Here is a 27,091-nt window from a genome sequence, read left to right on the forward strand (position 1 = left end):
ATGTTTTTATCAGCTGTTTGGACTCTCATTCCAACAGCACCCATTCACTGCAGAGGATCGATTTATAAGCAATTGATGCAATGCAAAATTTCTCCAAATCTGTTCAGATGAAACAACCTCATCTACTTCTTGAATCATCTTCAATGGTCAGAGAGCGAGTAAATTTTTCAGCAAATTTACATTTTTATGTGAACTATTCCCTTAATGTAAACAATAACATGGTTTGATAACTTTTTAACCAATTAGATTGTCTTCACAGTTATTCTTGCATTGGTTCTTTCATATTCTTCTTCTATTCCTCACATAATATTGACAATCACAGCCTTTTCTAATTTGAGGCACGGACAGGTTTGCAAATATCTTGCCAGCCTTCATCTTAACGATCCTTGTGATCAATAAATTAAATGTGCTACAACATTTAATCACATCTCAATTATAGTTTACTTCAAAGACTTATTTGAGTAAGTCCAAATGACCAACAGATACTATTTCATTTCATTGCAACCTAGGCGTGCTCTGTGGAGAAAATCACTAAAAGGGCTCCTTCATTGAGAGCCGGTCTGATTAGATTGCAGCTCCCCCCTCTATCTCTCTGCAGATGAGTATAAGTTTGATCTGCACTAATTGATACATCCTAGTCCTGCTCCTGTACGCGAGGAACCTATACCTTGGGCCAATTTAACTGTTCCACTCACTGAGTTTTAATTGAGTCCACATTAAAATTTACTTATAAAATAATGATGGGCTTCCATGCAAATGATCCCACCCCAATATTGCCATGGTCCGATTTGCATATCCACAAGCAGCAAGGGAGTTCAGAAATCAATATAGATGATTAATAATATATTGGGCCACAGGAATAATTAAATTCAATTCATGCAGGAACTCACTCAGGCTTGGCAAACGAAAGGTGCCGTTTGCCACACATTAATTTAACACAAGTTGCCGGGATTGCAGTTTCAATTACCGGGATTGAAATAATAAGGTGTGTAAAAATTACACTTTCAAATATATGTTATTTCATTTCATTTGACTGAATACATTTAGGTATTAATCCCCCTTTCTTTCCACATTAACATATTGCAGTAAATTGCTGAATGAAATTGCTCCTTACAGTCGGGCGTTCCCATTTTAATGTGTGCAGATCGTATCAGTTGGGCTTAAATAATCAACATCTGCTCTGTTTCGCTCTGCAGAGCACTGCCCTGGTTTCAACATACACAAATACGACACCGCACACTCAATAATGTACTGTACAATAAATTATTTCGGGCTTTGAAGTTTGTGCGTAAATAACACTACAGCTTTAATGATTTATGGATTGACCAACTTTTTTATCTCGCTTAAATGAGACGATTTGGCAGGATTTCATCAACTGCTTTTTTATGACAGTCTTGGGGAGCCGGGATTCTCTGTAGAGTGATTTGGCTGTAGTGTGTTCTTCACTGGTAAACCCCATTATAGGATTATAATGTCCTAGATTATGATCATGATTCTGTTAACAACTTTTTGCGATATTAGCGTTAAGCCGAAAATGATTCGGAGAAGCTCGGTCGCTTTAATGAACGTTCTGCAGGTGGCTGCTAAAACCATTTACCATCTTTGTAACCTGTTTACCCACAATCCTCCCATCTCCACCGAAGGGACCCCTTGTCATTGTCTGCATTCATACATTACCATTTCATCTAAAAAACAAACATCTCTCTCTCCTGTGTTTTTTAACGACAACCTCACATCCCATAAGAATTCGGTTTGCATAATGAATTAATCGCATGCATTTGAATCTCCTCAGCAATTCGGCCTGATCATCTTGAACTGCCGACATGAAATTATGGACATTATGTTTTCTGCAACCTTGTACATCTTGGGCATTGCCCAGGCTTTGTCAACAATGCCCAGATTTTTGGTCTTTGCCCGTAATGAATGCACTCCAATATGTAATGACTGAGTAATCACATTATCTGCTGCATCTAGTTTGTGCTGCCTGAGATATGCATCTGTGGCTCGGCGGTAATTGCCAGGCAGAGAGAAGGAGGAGGAGGAGGAGGAGGATATATGCCCTCACAGGGGAGATGCACCGCAAATGATTATGCTGAATTGTTTTTGCAACAGGAGTGTCCGGCGTAATAAAGTTAATGATGTTGAAAGACATGGGTGAAAAAAATCTATTAAAATGCAGATGTTTCCTTCTTTTCCCAGGGATTGTGTGACACTATAGGCATGACACCCAATAATGCAGCAGAGAAACATTGGCTTTTACATTTGGATTAACCTCAGGTTATCTGTTCTGATTGTCTTTGTGATTTATAAGTCATAGATGTAGATTTATTCCCTATACCGAAATTGAGATTACTCAATAATTTGTTTAGTGTAATTCCATTGTTCATTGCAATAGAAGTACTGCATGTTCCTATCATGATTTCATTCTCAAAATGAATGAATACATTTTCTTACCCTTTATAAATGAACTTTTCATGCTCACACTGGGGTGAACCAGAGTAGACAGCACACAGAGCTGTAATTTAAGAATCTGAAAACTTTTTTGGTATATTTATAAATATATAACGGCAGTATTGGTCCCACTTTATATTAGGTGGCCATAACTACTATGTACTTACATTGAACAAAATTATAAACGCAACACTTTTGTTTTTGCCCCATTTTTCATGAGCTGAACTCAAAGATCTAAGACTTTTTCTATGTACACAAAAGGCCTATTTCTCTCAAATATTGTTCACAAATCTTTCTAAATCTGTGTTAGTGAGCACTTCTCCTTTGCTGAGATAATCCATCCACCTCACAGGTGTGGCATATCAAGTTGCTGATTAGACAGCATGATTATTGCACAGGTGTGCCTTAGGCTGGCCACAATAAAAGGCCACTCTAAAATGTGCAGTTTTATCACACAGCACAATGCCACAGATGTCGCAAGCTTTGAGGGAGTGTGCAATTGGCATGCTGACTGCAGGAATGTCCACCAGAGCTGTTGCCCGTGAATTGAATGTTAATTTCTCTACCATAAGCCGTCTCCAAAGGCGTTTCAGAGAATTTGGCAGTACATCCAAACCGGCCTCACAACTGCAGACCACGTGTAACCACACCAGCCCAGGACCTCCACATCCAGCATCTTCACCTCCAAGATTGTCTGAGACCAGCCACCCGGACAGCTGCTGCAACAATCGATTTGCATAACCAAAGAATTTCTGCACAAACTGTGAGAAACCGTCTCAGGGAAGCTCATTTGCATGCTCGTCATCCTCATCGGGGTCTCGACCTGACTGCAGTTCGTCGTCACAACCGACTTGAGTGGGCAAATGCTCACATTCAATGGCATCTGGCACTTTGGAGAGGTGTTCTCTTCATGGATGAATCCCGGTTTTCACAGTACAGGGCAGATAGCAGACAGCGTGTATGGCGTTGTGTGGGTGAGCGGTTTGCTGATGTCAACGTTGTGGATTGAGTGGCCCATGGTGGCGGTGGGGTTATGGTATGGGCAGGCGTATGTTATGGACAACAAACACAGGTGCATTTTATTGATGGCATTTTGAATGCACAGAGATACCGTGACGAGATCCTGAGGCCCATTGATGTGCCATTCATCCACGACCATCACCTCATGTTGCAGCATGATAATGCACAACCCCATGTTGCAAGGATCTGTACACAATTCCTGGAAGCTGAAAACATCCCAGTTCTTGCATGGCCAGCATAATCACCGGACATGTCACCCATTGAGCATGTTTGGGATGCTCTGGATCGGCGTATACGACAGCGTGTTCCAGTTCCTGCCAATATCCAGCAACTTCGCACAGCCATTGAAGAGGAGTGGACAACCTGATCAACTCTATGCGAAGGAGATGTGTTACACTGCGTGAGGAAAATGGTGGTCACACCAGATACTGACTGGTTTTCGGACCCCCCCAATACAGTAAAACTGCACATTTTAGAGTGGCCTTTTATTGTGGCAAGCCTAAGGCCCATCTGTGCAATAATCATTCTGTCTAATCAGTATCTTGATATGCCACACCTGTGAGGTGGATGGATTATCTTGGCAAAGGAGAAGTGCTCACTAACACAGATTTAGACAAATTTGTGAACAATATTTGAGAGAAATAGGCCTTTTGTGTACATAGAAAAAGTCTTAGATCTTTGAGTTCAGCTCATGAAACATGGGGGCAAAAACAAAAGTGTTGCGTTTATAATTTTGTTCAGTGTATGTTTAAATTAATCAGTTCATACAATGAACTTATTGTGTATATACATGTTGTTATATAATTGTACTTATATTTAAAAAAAAAAATGCCAGCACGTAATTACATCTGTAATTAATTTCAGTAATTACATTTATATTTACGCTGTTGACCCATCCCTTACACCTTAACCCACCCTTAAACCTACTGTACCCATACCACCAAACCTGTCCCTAATAGTATTTGTCCCACTTTCTCATTATTACTTGGCAGTGACTGGATGGGCAAAGTTTCCTAAATAAGTAATAGGCATGTAAAGGAATTTACTGTATCAAATTCTATGACAAACTCTATATCATGTTTTCCATGATAAGGTTTCTTTCAGATTTACAGCTGAAATATTTGCTCTGTTCATAATTTTTTACAGAATCTATTTCTCAGGATCTATGTCTCAGGTTTTCAATCCCGCATTTGGAGCCAGAAAATTCCCAAACAATCCCCTAAACATTAACAACCATGCCTCTTTTCGTTTCAGGTATCCGCAACTTCTTGATACTACAATTATATTTTCACACTCCATGTACTGTAAGTTAACGCTCAGTCCATTCTCAGTGACTTGCTGTAACCTAGAATTTGTTTGCATTTGACATGCTGTCATACAGGATCACTCCATACTGTCTCATTCCACAGCTCTCGTGCTTTTTGTTTTCATGTTTAATTATATGGCTTCTGTGATTACCAGGTAAAACAAATTATGCGCTCCTCTGGCAGCAGATAAATCTTGGTTTCAATTTGCCGTAATGACCCGTGTAATTTTTAAGCTGTGCCTACATACCCGCTCTTTTAACGGGCATCATTAGTGGGCCGGTGTATTAGATATACATTTCTGTGGCTTAATTTGGTCTCTCAGGAGCACTTGTAAGGATGCAGCTGCTTCTGCACTGCTACACGACGGCCTTAATTTATTTATTTTAAATGCTGTGATTAATTGAGTTCTTGAGGAATGCGAGACATCCGCGCTGCAGAGGTCAGAGCCTCCTCCGTATCTGCGAATTTCATGAGAAAAGCAAAAAAATGGTAATGGATACAAAGGAAAAAACTCCCAGCACAGTCTGTGCAGTGAATTATCCAGGGGGAGCCCAGCAGAAAGAAGGGGAGAGTCAGATTCACGCTTGCCGTAAGGATCTCACTCCATACAGCCTTGTATTTGACAATCACCTTCATTCATCCTTTAGACACCAGAACCAGACTTTGTCGATCTGTACTGTATAAGGAGACTATTTCATTGCTTATATGAGTGAGGTAGTTAGAACCGATTAGGAGATTGCTGGGGGTTATTTTTTTTGGTATATGCAGTTGCATAAGTGACAAAGTATTTTTCTCAAGAATTCTCAAGCTCTGGTGCTTTCATATGCTGTGTAAAGTCTTCCTCTAGCCCCCAGTTTGAAAGCTTTTATTGAATTCTACTGTTTTAAATTAAAGGTGCTATAAGCAATTTACTTTTTTAGTGAATGCATAAAATGTTCCTAATACCTGACAGATATCAGTGAAATAGGTGCCTTGAGAAATCACAGCTGTCTTTGTGACAGCCCTAGGCTCTGTAAACAGCACAAAAGACTTAGGAGAGTGTTTTTTTTGCCAGTCTGAAACACTGCTTTGTAAATAAATTGTCAGGGCAGAGTTTTAATTGAGAGGGTGGATGGATGGATGGATGGATGGATGGATGGATGGATGGATAGATAGATAAAAATGTTTTTAAAAGACTTATGCTCATAAGTTTTATTTGATCAAATATGTTAAAAGCAGTAATACTGATTACAATTTAATATAAAATCTTTCTATTAAAATTCATGCTAATATGCTGATTCGCTGCTCAAGAAACTTTTCTTATTATTATTATTAGTAATGAAAACAGTTGTGCTGCTTAATATTTTTGTAAAACCCATGATACATTTCTTGTCAGGATCATTCTCAAGAAAGATCATTAAATAAATCATAAAAAGAATGCAGTCTGCATAAGTGTAATATAAGTCATAATGTATTTGTTTTGCTGAGAACTAGTGTTCTGATTGGCTGTTGCATTGTGCATGAATAGGACACAATGTAAACATAAAATAGTTTTAGTTCTAAATGAGATCGTTTAATGTTTTTATGAATATTTTTTGCTAGATATTTTTTTCATGAATGTGGCCTTTACAAGCACAGACGCGTGTGTTCAGCAAGAGCTCAGATTCTGCATCTTGCCTTATGTTTCAACTAAAGATGACAAGATGCTAGATATATTCTTTATGTATGAAGTCAGCTTTATATCATAACACATGTCTCCATATATAACCCTTATAGCCAATGACCTGTTAAACATCTGGAGTAGTTCAGAGAGCACTTCTTTATTGAGAATTTCTCTCTTACTCTCTGTAGACCCTCTACAGTTTGTCGCTGGTTTAACACACACCCTTTCTCCATCTCTATAGATCCATCCATCTCCGCTTCCTTTGCTCAGTCCCTACTTGTGTCCAGAGAAAGGAACACTCACCCACAGATATCACACCCGTAGCGCTGCAGGCAGTTTCTCTCTCTCTCTCTCTCTCTCTCTCTGGACAGAAAAGTCCTGCCTGTGTGAGGAGGTTCCTTTGGGAGCGCCGGCTTTGGACACAGGCCCAGATCAATGTGACCTAAATTCAAATGCGAATTAGAAGGCTGTCAGTGGGAAAGGATACTCTGCAAATGAGCTCAGACAGTGCGGGGCCCCTTGGGGGCAAGCCAAACCTGGGCCTCGCCCCGCCTCGCCGTTTTAATAAGTTCCAAATGGGCGACCTGGCTGCAGCATTTCTGATCGGCTCACCGCCCCTCCACCTCTATCTCGGAGGCTGTTCGCCGCCTTCGCACCCAGAGCACGAGAGCGCTGGGGCCTCGGCAGGGTCCACTGACTACAGGCTTGCTGGCGCACCTGGAGCAACCTGCCCAAGGTCACTGGAGAAATCTCAGTGAGAGAGGAAATACCAGAGCTTTCTAATGGGAGTGAGTCTTGATTGCTGTAATGGCTTAAACTGGAACATACTGGAGCAGCGTATGATGGATATATTATGTCAATTTTATGGCTCAGGTCAAGCTGTGAAACACACTAGTGTAGGTGAAAATTCATTGAGGGTTGACTTATCTGCTAAAACATAACTAGGAAATTCTGTGGAAAGAAAGTGTTTAATTGGCCATTTTTTATGTCGCAATTTTTTCAAAAGACAGGTAAAATTAAAAAAAACAATAAATCGGCTTCTTGTGAAAGAAGCATACAGTGAAATCATACATTCAAATCTAGAAAGTATTAGGACATTTTATATATTATTTTAAATGCTAAATAATTTAACATGACGGAAAATGAATGTACTATTTCTAGGTCAAATAAACAAATTTGTGGATGATCATGTGAACTGTATTTTGCATACATTTTTTCAGTGTAGTTGACATTATCAGCATTGAGTGAGAAATGTTTGATTTAAATTTCAGAGTTCCTTAGTATTTGTAGTATATTTTAGTATTTGGATCATTCACAGATCATATTGGAAAATATGATCATTAGGGTTCACACAAATTTGTGAAGTTCATGCAGATGTCATTAAATCAAAAGTGTTAAGTTTTAAGAACCAAATATTAAGACACTCTACAACCTACACAACTGTTCAAAACTTTGGGGTCAGAAAGAAAGAAAAAAAATATTTTATTTCAACAGATTTCAACATTGATGATAATAAGAAACGTTTCTCGAGCACCAAATCAGCACATTATAATTTATTTCTGAAGGATCATGTGACAAAAGACTGGTGTAAAGATACTAAAAAGTTCAACTTTGTCATCGTAGGAATAAATTACATTTTTAAATATATCCAAATAGAAAACAGTTATTTTAAACTGAAATAATATTTTCCAATATCACAGTTTTTAGTATATCTTTGATCAAATAAATGCAACCTTGGTCAGCATAAGAGACTTCTTTCAAAGACATTAAGAAACCTCAAACCTAAATGGCAGTGTATATTAATGTTTCAGTTTTCAGACCTTTTCACTCAATGCCGATAATATAAATTGCACTGAAAAATTTGAAAAATAATGATTTTCACTCAAATTTTAGGCCCCACTGTATGTGCACAAACACAAACAGACATAGCCGCTAGCTGTCTCACACACAGCACTATTCACTGTGTTATAGAGGTCATGTCTGCCACGCGGGGGGCGAGAGAGAGAATGAGAGGAAGAAACTGCTATAATTCACATACCCCCTCCGCGTCACCCATAACGGTCTCTTCCTATATGTAGGGTGCGAGATCCATATGGGAATGCAGCCCTTTTGATTGTTTCCAATAGCATATGCTAATTGTTGATTGTCTTCAATATTATATGCTAATTGTACCGAATTAGCATAATTCATTAACATTTGGGTCCTAATTACACAATGAATAAAGCTGATCTCCGAAGCAGCGTTGTGTGCCTTGACTTACTAATGCGCCCGACGATTAATGCGGTTCTTATTTGCATATTGCTTGGGAACTTGAAATATTAAAAGCATCGTAGAGTGAAATTTGTGATTAGTCCCTGATCAAATGTTGTTTCTTCTCCCCATTTAAAACACGTTGCTTTGTTGCCCCTGAGGTGAGTTGGAAATCTGGCGTGTAGGTTTATTTACAAAAAGAACACATTTTCAGACTTAAAGACATGCCTTAAAATGCAAATTACAAAGATCGGCCGTGTGTTTTTTTGCATTGATGTAATTCAGCTTGTGTTAGGAGGAAATTTAGAGGAACAAACGAATGAACGCGTTTTGTGTGTATCACGACAGCTGAACATGTTTGATATTTGATCTTATATTCTCTTTGAAATCCTCTGATTAAACCCAATTAATGAGGCCCACAAAGACTAAAGCCAAATGATTCTCATTTCTCTCAATGAGGTAACTCAGTCAATTATTTAATTTTTATCAAAATGATCATACCTCCCATTTCACACAGTTATAACAGTATAAAAAACATTGCCAATAAAAGTATTATTGTCTGTATTTTCAAGTAAAAAAAACAAACAAAACATATTTAACAAGATAAATTTACTTTTAAAATAGATTTTTTTTTTCCTTGTTTTAAGCATAAACACAAATTTGATTGTGGAAAAGAACTATTAATACAATAGTTTTTTAATAAAAACAATTATTTTTAAATACGTTTCCTTTGCAGTTTTGGTTTTCAAGTGAATTGATCTTAAGGATGTTTAGATACATTTACTGAAAACAAAACAAACATATCTCATTCTTATGTGCTTGTCCTGTTGAAAAAGTGAACTCAAAAAGCACTTAAAATCTTTTGTTTCCTTCTGGTTCTTTTCACACCTGGGTCTGACTCCTTAGGATAGGATTAAGGGCCACACAGCAGGGCCCCGTGAGGAAGGGCCAACACAGAGGTAATTGAACGGAGCATCTCTCTCTCTTTCTCTGAGTCTGGCTCTTATTCTGCGGTTCCCCCTGAGAGTGCGAAGGCTGGAGATCTGGAGCCTTTAATGAATGGAGAGTGTCATTAAAATGATAACTATTTCCTCCGAGATCATATCCAATTTAAATGCATAAGAGAAAAAGAAAAGAGAAGTACGCAGAAAATTGGTAATTGAAAAATCTTTGAGTTTTCTGCCATTCAAACAGTAAATTTAAAACTTCTGAGGGAAGAAGTTCTTGTTTGTAGCTATTCCGACTAGTTCCAATTACTTCTCTTTTTTACCGCCGTTTAATCCGTTTGGGAGCCCCTCGGAAAGCGATTTCGTAGAGGAGCTGCGCTCTGTTAAACAACAAAAAAGTTCATGTCTTCTTTCAAAAGGATATATTGATGCAAAAATGCAAATGATTAAATGAAAACTGATATTTCAAATCGGATACGAGTGGATATGAGCAGGCGTGTAATGAGAAACAATTAACAACCTTGCAGGAAATGATGGCATCAACCAGATGGTAAATTACTCAATTCATTTCAACTTGGTAATGTTGAAGTTTGAGTGTATGAGTGTGCTTGTGCCCAACGGAAAACAGAGCTAATCCAGGTGGCTTCTTGGATAGTTGTCATGAGAAAAAGCTTGCTGCTTGTTTCTCAAACGCAGCAATGACATTCTCTCCGTCTAAAATAAAATGCCTAAAATGTACGAGTGGAAAAAGACATTTAGTTTACAATGTTTATAAAACTCTTAATTGAAAGTCATTATGTCTTTAAACGGCACTGTGTGGCCTTCTGGGAAACGCTAATACAGACAATCTTAGAAGTCTTTGGTGCATGTCACACCGGGGGGCAGCTAACTAATCTGACTTTATATTTTTCACAGATTAGTGTAACAAAATAATCCAATAAAGGTATTATTTACGCTAAGAGCACTTCATTTTTACAGCGCTACATGATTTGGACATGGTTTCATTTAGTGTGGCAAGCTTTAGTGCATAATACTAAACAACTAAATTGAGTCTTTGACCTCCCTCTCCTTGGCCTTGATTAATATTATAAATCCTTTTAGCACAACAATATGAATATGAAAACTTTTCCACATTAGTTTGTGCATCTGCATACTGTAATGTCTTTGTTAAAATAGCTAAAATGTTCTGCATGCACTGTGCTCCAATCAAATGTCTCTATTAGTTGGGCTTGGCAACAAATGCAGCTGAGACATGCTTCCACACAAAACAGCTCGCAGTGAGATTGTATCAATGGGGGTTCTGAGTGTTTATCAAAGAAATTACTGATCATAACATCACCCACATTGCTCTCCAAAGAGATGCCAGACCCATCTTGCATATTAGTCCTTGATGAGAAAAATGCAATTAAAATGTCAACTACTTTTTATTAGAATCTGCCCACCCTGTGGAGCTCAGAGTCCTCTAGAGTCCACTGCAGGCAGTCGAAGGATGGCACGGCAAAAGGGTTCCGTCAGAGTTTCAGCTGGAGGAGAACAGCCGATTTGGCTCATCCTCAGATAAATTTAATCTACCACCTATCCTCCTATTCTTCGCCAGCCTGTAGCACGTCTCCCTAGAGCAGTTTACTTTAACGCTCGGAGCCTCTTGGAGCTTTACAGAAAGGATTGTTCGTGGTTTTGGTGCTGCGATGGCAAAGGCAATCACTCATTTGCTGCGTGACCCACATTAGTGGAGGTGGCGAGGAGCTGCTCTGTTCTCTGTAGCCGTGCACTGAAAATATGGAGAATGGATTTGTATTTTCACTCAACAAGGGAAATTTATTGTGTAGCATTTGAACTCTGAATGCAAATGAGTTAATATGACATAAATTGGCCCCTAGAAGTATTTGGACAATTAAAAATGTATGATGATTATTGCTTACATTACCAAAAAGAACAACAAAAAAGTAAACCAAGAAGCATTTATTTTATTATATATATATATATACTCTGCTAGGTCACCTGTCGTAATTTATATTCACATCAAAACTAATTTTGTGAAAGGTGATTACAGTTTCTATTATATTTTCCCATGTAATTTGTTCCTGTAGTGAAAAAGCTGAATTTTCATCTGCCAATTTAATTTTTTCAATATCACATGATCCTTCAGAAATCACTATAATTTGCTGATTTGGTGCTCATTTATTATTATTATCAATGTTGATAATAGTTGTGTCACTTAATTTGTTTGTGGAAACCATGAAACATTTTTTAGGCTCCTTAGATTAATAGAAAGTTCAATGGAACAGTGTTTATTTGAAATATAATTTACTGTCACTTTTGATCAATTTAATGTATACTTGCTGAATAAACGTATTAATTTCTTAAAAAAAAAAAAACTAACCCCAACTAACACCAAACATTTGAATGTTATTGTGTGCATATGCATTCATCTCTCCCTTTTTGTAGAGCTAGTGGAACTATGTCTCTGATCCAGTCTAAAACATATTTAATTAGCCAAAGCTTAAGACAGCCCAAAAATATATTGAAATGTTGAAATATGTGGCCGTGCTTTTATATATGTTGACACTATGTGGTTCCTTCTTCCTCTCTTTTATATTTGTTTTAATTTTAAATTGGATAATTACATTAATAATTTACCTAAGGAAACTTTTTACTGCATAATGACCTTTAAGAGATATGCAGTATTTGTTGTGTTACGTCTAATAACATGACACTGATGCCGCAGAAAAAAATGGAAAGAAAAAGGAGAAAGAATAGATCTTTTTAATGGAATTTAGCAATAGGTCTCTGGTGTGCTCATTAGGATGACCAGTTTGACTTATTTTACAGCCATTTGTAATTAGTATCTGTGAGAGTTATTGCCATAATCAGCCTAGCGTTGCTCCTGACTTCCTTTGTTAGCCATTAACTTTGCTGTTTTTTACTTGCTATGTGAAGGCGGCCATTCGTTAACGGCAGTAGTTGTAAAACTAATAAAACTGTACGGTTCCTCAAGGAGAGGTTTCATAATTTCATAGATATGAGATTTTTCTCAACCTCCAAAGCAGCCCTGACAAGACCGTGCTTGACCGCATGCTGGATACGAGAGAGTTATTAGTGAAAAATAATCCCGAAGTTATCGAGTAAACCAGCGGTGCGTTACGACTAACAGTAAATAACGATACAATGGCTTGTATTACATACTACTTTCATTTTGCCATACATCAGCTAACAGGTGTGGGCGGAGCCTCCAATCCTCAGCTGGTCACATGACCCATAAATCACAGTGCTGTAAGAAACCAGTCGAGCTCTGAGCTGTGTTTCAGAATAGTGATGAAGATCTGTGACCCAGGGGCTTTAGTATATCATTCACCATCAGTCTTTGAGTTCAGGCCAATCTCTGCCTTCTCCTACACTGGGTTTTATTTCTTGCGCCTTTAGTGCCCAGCTAATGGCTTATTTATTACTTCCATACTTTATAAAGAGGATCCTGTGTGGCCTAATTAAGGGCCGGCCTTCTTTGGAATTCTATGATAATTATGGGGCTTCGTTGTTTTAATATTAGTCCTTGCCAGGCTGGAACTCTCATACGTTCTCACTGTTCCCGGAGGGGATTTTTTTATGGCCGCTTTCACGAAGGGCAGACTGATGGATCTCTGGCAGAGCGGCAGTGAATGTTTATACGGCTGCAGTGAAAGTTGAGTCATCTCAAATCTCCTGTTTCAAAAGTCCTTCAACAATCTGCTTGAGCTGAAATATATATGAGTGCGCTGCTCGCCACAAGCTACCTCACATAGTTACCGGAGAACCGGCTTCGACGACAGTGCTTCGCTGAGAGTTTGGGCTGCTGTGTAAACATGCACAATGACCCATGAAAGCTCTCATGGGACACAGCACTGTATGGGATATTTTCTATATAGAAACAGCCATTCATGCATATGTATGTGCTATTGCAACATAGATGCATATTGCTACCATTTTCCACATATGTATTTTATTACGGTAGAAAAATTCACGAGTTAAATATATACCTTTAGTCTGTCTATCAAATTTATTGTGCATCGAGCCATGATATGACCAGGTGAAAACTTCTAAAAGATCATAGATTTTTAAGATAATTGGTGATTGTAGAGTTTTTCATTCACAATGACACATTTGGCAAGACGCTTTTATCTAAAGAGATTTGCATTGCAAGGTATACATTTTATCGGTTCATGCATTCCCGGGGAATCCTTTTAATGTTCTTGCAGATGGTCTAATTTCAATTACTGGATTTCTGCTTAGACACAAACACGCTTTTATTTAGTCTGTCACCAACATTTGCAAATGCTTTTACCCAGAAGGCACCTGGAACAGTGTCAAATAGATAAATATTCATGGATGGAGCAAGAGATGATGCTTGGAGAGAATGCTGGTTTACATATAGTATGGTAGGATATTTTTGAGCAATTATCAGAAATGCCGGCCTTGGCAGAGCAGTGTGTGTGAGTGTTTGGTATGGAGTGCAGGTTACAGGAGAAATCCCATTCATTTTCCATAGAGAAATGTATATATTTGAATTTATATACAATCTATTATATTTAATAATGTATCAAGACAGACATTCTTAGGTCTATCAATCTGCTGGATCCCTACAGTGCTTGTTTGCCTTTTTTTTTTTTTTTAAGAAAACTTCAGTAAACCTTTACCTTTATAATCAACTTATTTTTTATACTATTTTTTTTCAGTTACAGCATCAGTGCTTCACAGGATGTGTATTTTATTGCTTCTTCAAAGGGATTGTTCACCTAAAAATAAAAAAAATTCTCATCATTTTCTCACCTTCATGTCATTTCAAACTTGTTTGAGTTCTTTCTTCTGCTGAATACAAAATAAGATATTTTGAAGAATGTGGGTAACCAAACAGTTGCTGATCCCCATTGACTTTTCTCTCTCTCTCTCTCTCTCTCTCTCTCTCCATAAGATATCTTCTTTTCTGTTTAGCGGAAGAAAGAAACTCATACAGGTTTGGAAAAACTTGAGAGTGAGTAAAATAATTTTCTTTTGTGGGTGAACAATCGATTTAAGTACTCTTTTCCCACTCTGATTCTCAAATGCTTTTTGCTTCTAATCACATTGTGATTAATCTTGTAGCTGGTTGAGTTGGTTCAAGGCTCATAACTAGTTATTGACATATTATTTGAAATCCTTAAGGAGATAATGAGTGGGGAAAATACTTCCGGAATCAAATCCGCTGAAAAAGTGGGCTGTCACTGCTCAGCTTTATTTTTGCATTTCCTTACGTGAACCTCTTTGAGAGCCAGAAATAATACATTAAAAATGTCATGCTAAATATTGTGATTGAATTCTAAGAAATTGTTTCAGTGCTCAAGAAAGACATCGCAAATCTCCCCAAGAAACTGCCTGAACTATTTGCTTCGGACAGCATGATCCTATAGACCAAAAACTTGCAGCAGACATGCAGCAATGATCCAGCCAGCACCTGAAGTGAGTGAACGCAAGTTTGAAACATATGTGAGAGGATGTGTTTTGCAGCTGCAGTGCTGATTGCTGCTCATCTGTTCATTTCATCACCTTGCATTAACTAAATAAGTCTGACATCTATAGAAAGACCTGGATTAGAATCATCATCAGACTTTCTTTACGATCTGCTATTGTAGTTATCCTCAGCGTGCCTTTGGGTGCTCTGACAGTCCATTGTCTCTCCAAGAAAAGTCTCATGGTCCGCTGTAAATCTGCCACGGAACGAGAAGCTCTCCTACGCTGATGCTGCCACGGCCTCGCTGGCCAAATCCCTGACTTGGCCAGCGCTGTTTGCTTTTTTGGCAGGTGTCTGTAGCTCACGTCTGCTGATTCCATCAGAGTTAAAAGTTACTTTACCTCCACCTCCTCCCTGTGTTCTCATTAAGCATGCAGAATCCATTTGTTTAGCGAGCAGCGGAGGGAGTGACTGTGAGCACACCCAGGCTGCAGATTGATTTATTAACTCTGATTTGTACCTGGGAGATGATCACAGTGTCTCTGCTGTTTGAATTTCAATCGGGAAGGGATTCCCTGCTCACCGAGAATCTTCTAAAAAACTTTTCCTGACCCGTTTTGCTACAGGACCCGGATTTTACATTGGACGTGGGGTGACTCAACATAACAAAATTGAATTTAGTTTTAATACATTTCCTGTTACATTTACTGTCAAATGTGGGATGGCAACTTGGACCCTATATATTTTACTGTTTTACTGTTACTGGATGTAATGGTGCCATAATATATCATCTTACTTGAACTATTTCTCTGTACTTTAAAATCACACTCAAAGATGAAAGTCCATCATGGAGATAAAATACAATAAACTAATGCAAGCAATTTAAAAACAAAATGTTAGGTAACTTACTCCAATGTACATAAATGATAACAAAATAAGAAGAAATGTAATATACTCAATATATAATTGCAGCGGAACTATTTTTCACAGTAAATAATAAAATGACCATTTTTATATACAAACCTCTTATTTTATAATTATTTATATGCTATTATAGTATTAATTAATATTTTAATTAGCTTTTTAGTTAGTTTTATACATTTTTGTTATGTGTTTTAATCATTTTATTACTTCAACTTATTTCAGTTAGCTGCCAAGGCAACGTTTGAAAATGTTTATTTTATTTATTTATTTATTTAATCTAATATTTATATTTTATACTATTTCAGCTTTAATTCAATTACAAAAAAATATTTTAACAGACTTAGTCAACAATAACACCACTGGTACAAAAATATATTTTATTTTATAAAATCACTGTAAAATTGTGTTATTAAATTTATTATAGTTCATATATTTTTTCTGTATTTTTACATGTTTTTGAGAATGAGGATGTCATGAGTTTTATTAGGCGTACAGCCTTTGACATAAACAACAACATTATGAGCAGTGTTTTTCTTTCCTTATAAAAGGTGATAAGCTTATTTATTTGTGCTATCCTAATATGATTTTGTCTGCAACGAAAGAAGCGCTGCATGTTTGCAACTTATAAAGATATATTGAAAATATATTTATTGTATAAATTATTTGTTTGGCTATATCTTGTGCCCCAGATATCTGGAGCAATTTTATCTCCTCTCAGATAATGGTTTATGATGAATCTGCATATTTTTGTTCTTCAGGGGTTGGCGTTATTGGGAAGCACTCACTCCCTGCCTCCATGTCCTGTCCCGTTTAATCGCTTCCAGGTGAGAGGTGTTCCTCCGACCTCTTCTGGGAATGCTTATTAAAACTGTTTTCGTATTGATACTGTGGGTTTGATATTTACCAGATTTTACAAAGTAAAGATCTCATGTTTGGCGTAATATTACAAGGGAAACATAAGTGAATTATTTGGCTTGAACGGCTGGAAATATAACATTGTTAAAGCGCAGGCTTGAAACTCAATCCTTGGTCCCACACCACATTTGGTTTTCATTCTTTTTCTCGAAAATGTAACAATAGCACCCAGGGATTAAGTCATGAGACAGGTCGCAGCCAAACCAAACATCCTGCCTCCTACAGAATAATGAAGACAGATGAAAAAAGGAAACAGGTGTAAAGTGTACTTTTTTCTTTGTTTTCTCAAGGAGGAGTTTTACGCCGAGGTTGTCTTCGAATGAAATGAAGCCCGTCTAAAAAAGAAAAAACACATAGCAAAACAAAACAAGGGATGTTATTCTTCCTTCAACACAAACAGGGTTCCCGGGACATGAGCTCTCTGGGATGTTGCAGGAGGAGTGATGGGGCTTTCTCCAGCTCGCCTCTTAGCCGCTAGGATCAAGTTTCCCACCAAGGGGGGTGTGACAGCACTTCTACGACCAGATCTCGCGACCGTATCCAGCGACACTTCGTCTCGGTGACCCGGTCACACGCTCCACACACCCCTCTCGTTTCAGGGCCACACAAGGCCCAATTGGCAACGGAAATGATAATATTTCTTCAGCTGATACCGCAAGCGCTTTCAAGATGGAGCAATCGTAGTGAGAGAATGAGGTGTGGTTGTAGGTGGAGGTGATGACAGGAAGGAGGGACTAACCGGGAAGAAAAGCCGCTGCGGTCACACACATTTTCTAAGCCTTGTAATTAAAGTGAGAGTTTCTCCGGCTACAAACTGATTTGGTTTAAACAGTTATTCTGACAGGTGATTTTTGCCTCCACCTAGGCTGTGAAAGACATGCATCTTTAAAGCAGTATTCATCGAGAGCCATCCGGTAACACTTGTCATACTCAATGACAGGTAGAGGAAAAGCAAGTAACAAGTGTTCAGCAATGCATGTCTCACTTCATAACCAAACGCACATCAAACAACGTCAATTCCTCTTACTTTAGATCACCGTATGACCCACCAATGTCACTGAGATCTTTCCCATTCCTGCTTTGTATGGAATTTGCTAGTTGCTCTAACAGACATTTAATCGTAGCTCACGATCAAAACCGAGATTGGCTTTGACAAGAATGATGGATCACTTCTCAATAACTCACACCTGCAGAGGCCATTTGCTAGTGCCACACTGAAACACAATCGTCAAATCCAGGAGGGAACTGCAACCTACAGCGGGAGATACTCCTAAACATGTGCTCCATCGGTCTGTAGTGCAACACATGGTTTTGATGGGCCGATGTGATATTTCCAGAGCTGCTTCAGTGATTGTGGATTCCCTGGCTGGAGGTGAACTTTTGCACGGGTGATTTATGCACCTTCTGAACTGTGCAGAGTTGGTGGAGGGCTCCTATGTCATCGTAGCCTGAGGCCTCAGGCACTTCCTGTTTAAGATGACTTACCATTCTCTGTCAGTCCTCTGGGCCCGTTTTATTGCCGCCCAGCCCCTTGCAGAAGCAGCACCGGGCCTGGACTGTCAATATGACATCATCAGCACACAGGAAGTCTGCTCATTTCTTACTCGACATATACACAGATGTACTCGAGGAGTGACATCCCGGCATCAAGTTCTCTGACTCACCCACACACCTGGAAAGGAAGTCTTTGAGAACTGTTAATTATTTGTAGATATTATGGGCATATCAGTGATCAACAATCATATAAAAATGAAAAAGAAAAAAAATTTGGACAGACCTATTTGTATTTCTTAGAATAATGGTAAATCGTTGCTGTTTAAACAAAAATGTGTGTGTGTGTGTGTGTGTGTGTGTATAGTAAAAAACAGTAAAAATTTAGATTTCAGTTATCATATCATTATCATTTGTATTATAATACATTTAATCATAATTTGTATTTGTACGAATTATTTAATTTCTAAATAAGTGTGCATGTGATATATTATATATATATATATATATATATATATATATATATATATATATTGTGGCGATAAGAGCAAACAACAGACACAGTGGGTGTGGCGTCAGGCCTCAGAGAGGCTTTTATTAAACAGAAACCATAAAATAAAGTGCCCAAAAGGGGTTAAAGTGTCTAAATTAAACGGGATCTGGTGTCTGCGGGGTTTGTGAAGGAGGGCAGTGTTCTGAAAGAAAGGGTCCAGGTAAGGGGCGGAGTCTGGCGGCCACACGCGCTCCCCTCTCGGGTCCAGGGCGCGAGGGGCGGCGGCTTCATTTAGCGGCTTCGTCCTCCTTTGGCCCACGGCGCTTCCAGGGGTTATCCAGTCAATATGTGTGTGTGTGTGTGTGTGTGTGTGTGTGTGTGTACAGATACAGTCGTGGTCAGAATTATTGGCACCCTTGGTAAATATGACCAAAGAAGGCTGTGAAAATTAATCGGCATTGTTAATCCTTTTGATCTTTTATTTAAAGAAATCACAAAAACCTAACCTTTCATTGGAGAATAAGAATTTAAAATGGGAGGAAATATCAGTATGAAATAAAAAAATGTCTCTAATACACATTGGCCCGCAATTGACGGCACCCTTTTATTCAATACTTTTTGAAACCTCCATTTGCCAGTTTAACAGCTTTAAACTTGAAATTTTTGAAAGATGAGGTTGGAGAACACCTGACAAGAGATCAGAGACCATTCCTTCATCCAAAATCTCTCCATATCCTTCAGATTCCCAGCTCACCTGTCAGTTCACCTCACTCATTTTCTACAGGGTTCAGGTCAGAGGACTGGAATGGCCATAGCAGAAGCTTGGTTTTGTGCCCAGTGACCCATTTTTGTGTTGTTTTTGAGGTTTGTGTTTGGATTATTGTACTGTTGGAAGATCCAGACATGGCCCATTATAAGATTTGTAACAGAGTCAGTCACTTATTGATTTTTTATCTGCTGGTATTTGATAGAATCCATGACACCATGTGTCTAAACAAGATGTCCAGGACCTCCAGCAGAAATATAGGCCCACAACATCAAAAATACAGCAGTATATTTCATTGTACACATGAGTTACTTTTTTATTCCTGTGTTCACCAAACCCATCTTGAGTGTTTGCTGCTAAAAAGCTATTTTTTTTTGTTTCATCTGACCATAAAAGCCAGTCCCATTTGAAGTTCTAGTCATGTCTGATAATTGAGTATGCTGGAGTTTGTTTTTGGATGAGTGAGGAGATTTTTTCTTGAAACCCTCCCGAACAACACGTGGTGATGTAGGGGCTGTTTGACAATTTTTTTTTTAATTTTTTTTTTAAATTCTCCAACTGTGGTCCTTGAAGAGTCTTTGGCCACTCAAATTCTCCTCCTCACCGTGCATTAGGACGATATAGACACACGTCCTTTTCCAGGCAGATTCATAACATTTTATGTTGATTGGAAATTCTTAATTATTGCTCTGATGGTGGAAATGGGAATTTTCACTGCTCTAGCTCTTTTCTTAAAGCCACTTCACTAATTTGTGAAGCTCAATTATCTTTTGCTGCACATCAGAAATATATTCTTTGGTTTTTCTCATTGTGATGGATGATTAATGGAATTTGGACTTTGTTTTCCCTCCTATTTATATTTCTGTGAAACAGAAAGCCATGGCTGGATAATTTCATGTTCATAATCACCCTTGAGTGCTCAAAATTGTGATTATGAATGGGAATATACTTCAGAGATATTTTACTCATAAGAATTTCTATGGGTACCAAAAATTGTGTCCAACGTGTATTTGAGAAATATATTTATTTCATAATGAGATTTTTCCCCATTTTCAATTGTTTTAGTTCAATGAAAGGTTAGATTTTTGTTATTTTGTTTTTAAATAAAAGATAAAAAGGATTAATAATGCAGGTTTATTTTCAGAACCTTCTTTGGTCATATTTGCCAAGGGTGCCAATAATTCTGACCACGACTATATATATATATATATATATATATATATATATATATATATATGGATACAAATGAATACAAATCTCAAGTTGACAGTTTAAAAGCTGAGCCCAAGCCTCTGTTTTCTAATTCAAAAAGGTCACTTTAGAACTAGTAATGAAGGAATGTTGGGTTGCTTCATTGAAAACATGAAATATCAAGTCTTTCTATAAATGTCTGGTGGCTTTAAGCTTTGACAAACCAGCTGTAAATGTTCTCCCTTTACTCTAGATGTCTGTCATTTTGCTGTGGTTTGTTAGTGAAGGTATTGGAAGCGTGGATCTGTTATCATAGGGCTGACATATGGATGGCAGTCTAACACGCAAAACTCTCCATGGGAAAACTCAGACACAGATAGACACTGATAGCAGCTTTGCATCTGTGAAGAAAGACACTCTCCCACTCACAGACAAGTGGATATTCATTGAGCAACAATTGGAGGGTCGTGGTTCTTGATGAGACATGCTCATTCAGGGCTGTGGAGTCTGGAAGCGGCGTGTGTCTGGTCTCATGGACTGAGATATAGACGGAGCTCTGATACTCCCACACGTTTTGGAGATAGCAGGCAGATTTCCTGTTCATGCGCTGAAGCTTTGATACAAGCTCTGCTGCCCAATGGCATCAAAGGCTCAGTGAAGACCAACAAGATAAAGATACAAGACTTCAAATGACCCACTGATGTTTTTATGCTGTAAATGTGCAAAAACACACGGTGGTGAGCATTCTCACATCAACGTGTCTGTTTAAGTACACATGCATTTTAACGCATGCATTAAAACCCTAAATTTTTTTTTTTTGTAATATTATTTAGTGCCACATGAATAAATATATTTTCTCAGAACAAATTGGCTTTACCAAAAATATGTATGTATAATACTCTAAATATAAATCAGTATTTTCCTTTTTGCTAATTTTCTTTTAATTAATTAATTAATAAATTTTATTTACTTATTTATTTGCTGTTCTCTCTCTAGTCTTTCAGTTATATAACATATTCATATATTTATACTGATACTAATTTTACTTTTTTTCCACTAATATCAATTATTATTTTTTTAATTAGTCATTTTTTTGCACAAAATGTGGATTTTCAAGGTTGCAAAAAAGTTTTTTTCTCAATTAGTAATATTTTTTTGGGAAAAAGTATTAAGGATGTAAAATTTTTAAACTCTCGCTCTAATTATTAGTATAAAATGTGTATTTTTTTTTCCTTTTTTCCTTTTTGCTATGTGCACTCTTCAAACTTTTCCATTGAAATTCTGCTTTGAGGTATAGCTGATAGATAGTAACAGTGATTTCAAGTGTAAACTAGCCAGTGTCGACTGTGCAATTTGTGAGACTGTCAAATGTTAGAGGTAATCAAAAGGCCACCAGCTTCATGCCTCAAATATTTCCCCTTCCTTAAATGTTTCTTTTGACATGAGCACAAATTACGTTCGGAATATCTCCCTCATTCTGTCTTATCCAAGCAGAAAGCTCAGGAAAATTACTGTGCTGGAGTGATTTCAGGAATGATTGATTCTGATCTGCATGGGTCACTGTGTCTTTACGCAGGTTCAGCGCGTTGGGTTTGAGGGCCAAAACTCTAAAAAATTGAATGTGGTCTTTGGATAAGGTTTCAAAAATATATCTCATCAACTGAGCAGTGCTGGCAGGCGCAGCAGACCAAAAGGTCGAAACCTTGGAAGGATGAGCCTCGCTGTGAAGTTTGGAGCGGAGCTGGAGATTTCTGGCCTGAGATGGTTCACCCCATGCTGAGAAGCACAGCATAAAATGTGACTTTTATAACTCGATGGACTGTTGATGTTTTAAAATGTTGTGAAAGTGAAAAAGAGACTGTGCTTTTACACAATAAAGATGCATGACAAAATATTTTCAAGCCAAATGTAATCTTTATTTTCTGTTTCTGTACAAAAAGCACGGGATCACAGGAAAAAAAGAAGAAATAAAAACAAAGGAAAAACATGCAATTATTTACAGCATGGTCAGAGAAAAAAAAGGAAAGTAGAATACATCTCCCTATCTGAATTCTAAAGACATTAATTAAACATTGTGCTTTGATATATTTTGATATAATATTTCATATTTCACAAAGATGCAGTACCTTTCTCCATTTCACCTCGAGTTTAACATTTCCAAAGAAAACAGGTTTTGAAAAAGAAAGCAGAAGCCAGCTCTCTACATCTATGACAAAAAAACCTTTCACAAGCTATTAGGAAACTGAATGCATGGGTGAAATGGATGGACGTATGTGTGTGTGTGTGTGTGTGTGTGTGTTTCCAGCCAAGCTGGATCTCTGAGATGTTTTCAAGTGAACTTTGAGATTGAATTCAGCTGTTTTAATATAATAGGGCACTGTCAAATTGTATTTTCTTTACCCCATTTATGTCTAAACCCCAAAAGGATGAATGTGAAGTAATTAGGTCACCTGTGAAATTAAAAGAGGTCTTCAGAAACCACAATTTCTTTCACATTTCATCTTAGCAAACACACCTTCACTCACTTCATGAAAATAGAGAAAAATCATGACTGGAATATTAAAATGACAAATGTTTCCAAGCGGTCAGTCTGTGATATTTAATCACAAACAGAAACAAAACCAAACTAAGAAACCTCCTTCGTGAAGATGACAACCTGCAATACAATGATTACCGGAAGTAATTTTTCCATTTTCCCTACTAAGACCTAAAACATTGCCGTTTCATAAGTATTTAAATGCATCGTATTTCTTTTTATTTGTGATTTGAGATATACTGTCCTGGAGCACATCCTATTTTAAGGCATCATTATATCTCCTTCCATTGATTAATTTCACAGCTAATCCACCGAAATGTGGATTGTGAGTTGCATTTAAATACAAATTGCATAACTTGTGCATGTGTGTGCAACAACTAACAATATCACCAGCAACACTGACGTCAATGAATGGTTCCACGTCAAAATGTGCTCCGTTTCAACAGGTTTGGACTTCTCTTATGTGATCAATTTCTGGACATGTGATACATTAAACACGTGGCATATTTATCAGCACATTAGATAGAAATGTTGTCTTTTTACCAGTCGAAACAATGCATATCTAATGTAAAATAAACCTTAACAAGGACAGAGAAGTATTATGGAAACATTTTAGAAACATTAACAAAATCACATGATGAACGATTAGCCATTTCAGTTATCATGACCAAAGCAAAGAGTAATCGATTCAAAAAATCGTCTGAAAACATACTGGTGCATATTTGTATAGGTTTTCAATTTTTTTGTTCTTTTTTTATTATTATTATTTTCATCTGCTTGCTAACATACATAGCTTTTGTAAGTGCCCCAACAAAAATAGTGCATTAGGAAATAACTATGATCATACACGTTTCACGAGAACACACGAGACAAGAGGAGGGGGACAAGAACACAAATGCTTTTTTTTTTTGCAAAAAGAAAACATTAAATATACGATTGAAATTTTTTTTTTTTTTTTTTTTTTTTTTTACAAAAGTGGTGGAGCTTTGTACCCTGCTTTCAAAAAACAGGTGCCCTGGTCATGTCCTGACCTTTTTTTTTTTGTCATTGTCATTTTTGTTTTTACAAAAAAAGTGTGATCCCTTTTATTTTCACTCTTTTTACAATATCTAAAAGGTATTAAGACATCAAATGTGTTGACAGATATTTTATACTATTATTCAGGCCTAACTCACCAAAAGAAATCCCGAAACAAACTTTATAAATACATACAAAAAAAGCACAATAAGAAGTTCAACAATAAGTCTGGTACCTAAATGTGATTAAAACTGCAGAAAGCATTCCTGGCTTAAATCTACCTATCCACACACCTGGAACTATACTGGAACTACAGAAACAGTATGAGTAAAAATGACTGACATCCATTACTAAATATCACGCTCTTCAGTCTGGGACCATTTCGTGTTTGTTTGTGTTCTCATTTGATGGTTTAAAACAAAAGCGAAAGGAAATAAAATCAGCTTGATGTTGAAAACCAAAGACACTGCGTTTCGTAATTAGGAATGAATGGTTTCCGAATGGCGTTTTGAGCCGTCGCAGTCCCATCTGGATGAGTGGTGTTTCTCTTCTCACAGTGGAAAAAGGACAGACATACAGTATGAAACGGACAGTCTACAGACAACATCAGCCATGCAAAGAAGCCCCTACGGCCGTGGACGTATCAAAACCTCGGCTTCTCATTCACATTGCGATAATATCCAGCTTTTATGCTTCCTGTTCGAAATGCCACCCGCTATGGCGAGTCTCCAAGGATGAAGTCATAGAGGGCAAAACAAACACATCTATTGACATTTCAGGACATGGGACATTTTCAGGCCAGGTACACTTTTCTTTTTTTTTCTTTTAGCGATCCAGGTGTAGATGTTCTTTTCGGGCAGCTCCTCATAGGACTGGTGATGTTCGATAAGAGAGTGTCAGATTTGGTGAGCCAGTGAGTTTGTTGTGGGCTCAATGAAGCCTTAGAGGAAGATCAGGTTCCTCTTCACATGGGAGGGACAATCAGACCGGCCATAGCTGCAAGAGACAACAAGAGGTCAGTCGACAATAAAAGAGACGGGTCAAATAACACATGATCTATATGAACCATAAAATGGCTGGTTTATGGTTATTAAAGGTCAATACTGCAGCTCATTCCACAGTCAGTCTGGATGGAGGAATATTTTTAGCAAATAGCTGTTGTTAAGCAAACGCTTCTACAGTTTAGTGCTTTAAACTTAAGAGTTTCCTTCTAGAAATAAATCTGCAGTCAGAAATGTAGCATCTTGAAACTGATTTTGGGTTCATAACATGCAAGTAACATGGGAAACGATCATCTTTTACGAATAAGTTTTTGACTCCATGCAAATCGGGACATTTTATACTACTTTACACTAATTTGCGACAGACATCAACACCTGCATGCAAATCAAAAGCATTTTTATTCATTATTTATTTATTGAAATGTAATTTTCTTTGTTGTAAAAGCAACCAATCATACAAGTAGAAATTTATGGATCAACTTCACCCTCAGAAATGTAGCCTACTATAATGTCAGTGTCACATGATCCTTCAGAAATCATTTTAATATACTGATTTGCTGTTCAATAGACATTTCTTATTACTATCGATGTTGAAAACAGCTGTGGTGCTTAGCATTTTTGTTAAAACTGAGATACATCTTTTTTTTCTTTCAAGTTTTTGACTCCATGCAAATCTGAAGTAATTTTGATACTATTTTACACTAATTTGTCCCAACAGACATCACCACCGGTGTGAAAAAAAACAAACCAGCATTTTCATTATTTATTTATTTACATTGTATTTTCTTTTTTGCTGTAAAAGCAACCAATCTTGTAAGCAGAAAGTTATGGATCAACTTTGTCCTCAAAAATGTAGTGCCCTTTTTTTGTGAATCGTTCTAAAATAGGGTCTTGTTTCCTGATTGGCTCAGAGGCAGGAGAGGGGCGGGGTGCTCACCCTGTAGACTGCTCCCATTGGTGCTGGTGCAGGTGGGGGGCGGGGAGGTCTGTGGCCGGACGACAGGCGCGAAGGCGCTCTTCTGTTTGACTGCAGAGATCATATGGACAGGAGAGAATGAGAAAGGGCCCGCAGATAGAGAGATGGAAGTAGGGATGCATGAAGTAGAGGAGGAAGAGGAGGCATGAGGCTCCAACAGAGGACTGGAGGGGGTGACTGAAACAGACACACACACAAAGAAACACACACACACACCCGCACACACACAAAGATGAGAGTTATGAGGTGGGTCATGCCGATTGTTAGAGGGTTAATTGAAGGGGAAGGGCTATGGCAGAGTGAGGCATTATGGGAATGAAACCATGTGCTACCTGCATGGCAAAGTTGATCCATAACTTAGAACTCTTGAGGAGGATTGATGTCAATATAGTCCACGTTTGACTGCCAAATCACACTTTTGCAGAAGCATCAACATAAAAACCGCTCTTGTATTGACACACGTATACGTAAAGCATGCCAGAAGATAATATTATCAGGACATCTAATATGCGGTCATCTGCATGCTTTGAGAGAAAGAAAGGTAATAAAAACCACCGTACGCTAGCCAACAATCTTGGCGCTGAATCTTGAGAAGAAAGCTAGAGCTTTCTCACCAAATTGGAGCAAAACCCACAATGAATTTTCTTCAATGAAATTCCAATTGAAAACTCTTGCCAACTTGTTTCCCATTTTTATAATGAAT

At 37.8% G+C, this 27,091-nt stretch overlaps 1 protein-coding gene across 3 annotated transcripts in view; it reads right to left on the reverse strand.

Moving 5' to 3' along the window:
* Nucleotides 1–24,164: 24,164 nt before the first annotated feature.
* LOC306883074 (transcription factor COE3-like) overlaps nt 24,165–27,091 on the reverse strand; it is a 110,390-nt gene continuing 107,463 nt past the window's right edge. For 2 of the 3 annotated variants that reach the window (XM_079438155.1, XM_079438154.1), the window contains exons 15-16: nt 26,350–26,439; nt 24,165–25,407 (exon numbers count right to left, since the gene is read on the reverse strand). In XM_079438155.1, the coding sequence (XP_079294281.1) occupies nt 25,376–25,407; nt 26,350–26,439 (122 nt within the window). In that variant the 3' untranslated portion in view covers nt 24,165–25,375. The remainder of the gene's footprint in view (nt 25,408–26,349; nt 26,440–27,091) is intronic. The other variant, XM_079438156.1, reaches the window with a different exon arrangement.

This window comes from Barbus barbus (assembly GCF_936440315.1).
Source record: "Barbus barbus genome assembly, chromosome: 17".
Taxonomy (NCBI): domain Eukaryota; kingdom Metazoa; phylum Chordata; class Actinopteri; order Cypriniformes; family Cyprinidae; genus Barbus; species Barbus barbus.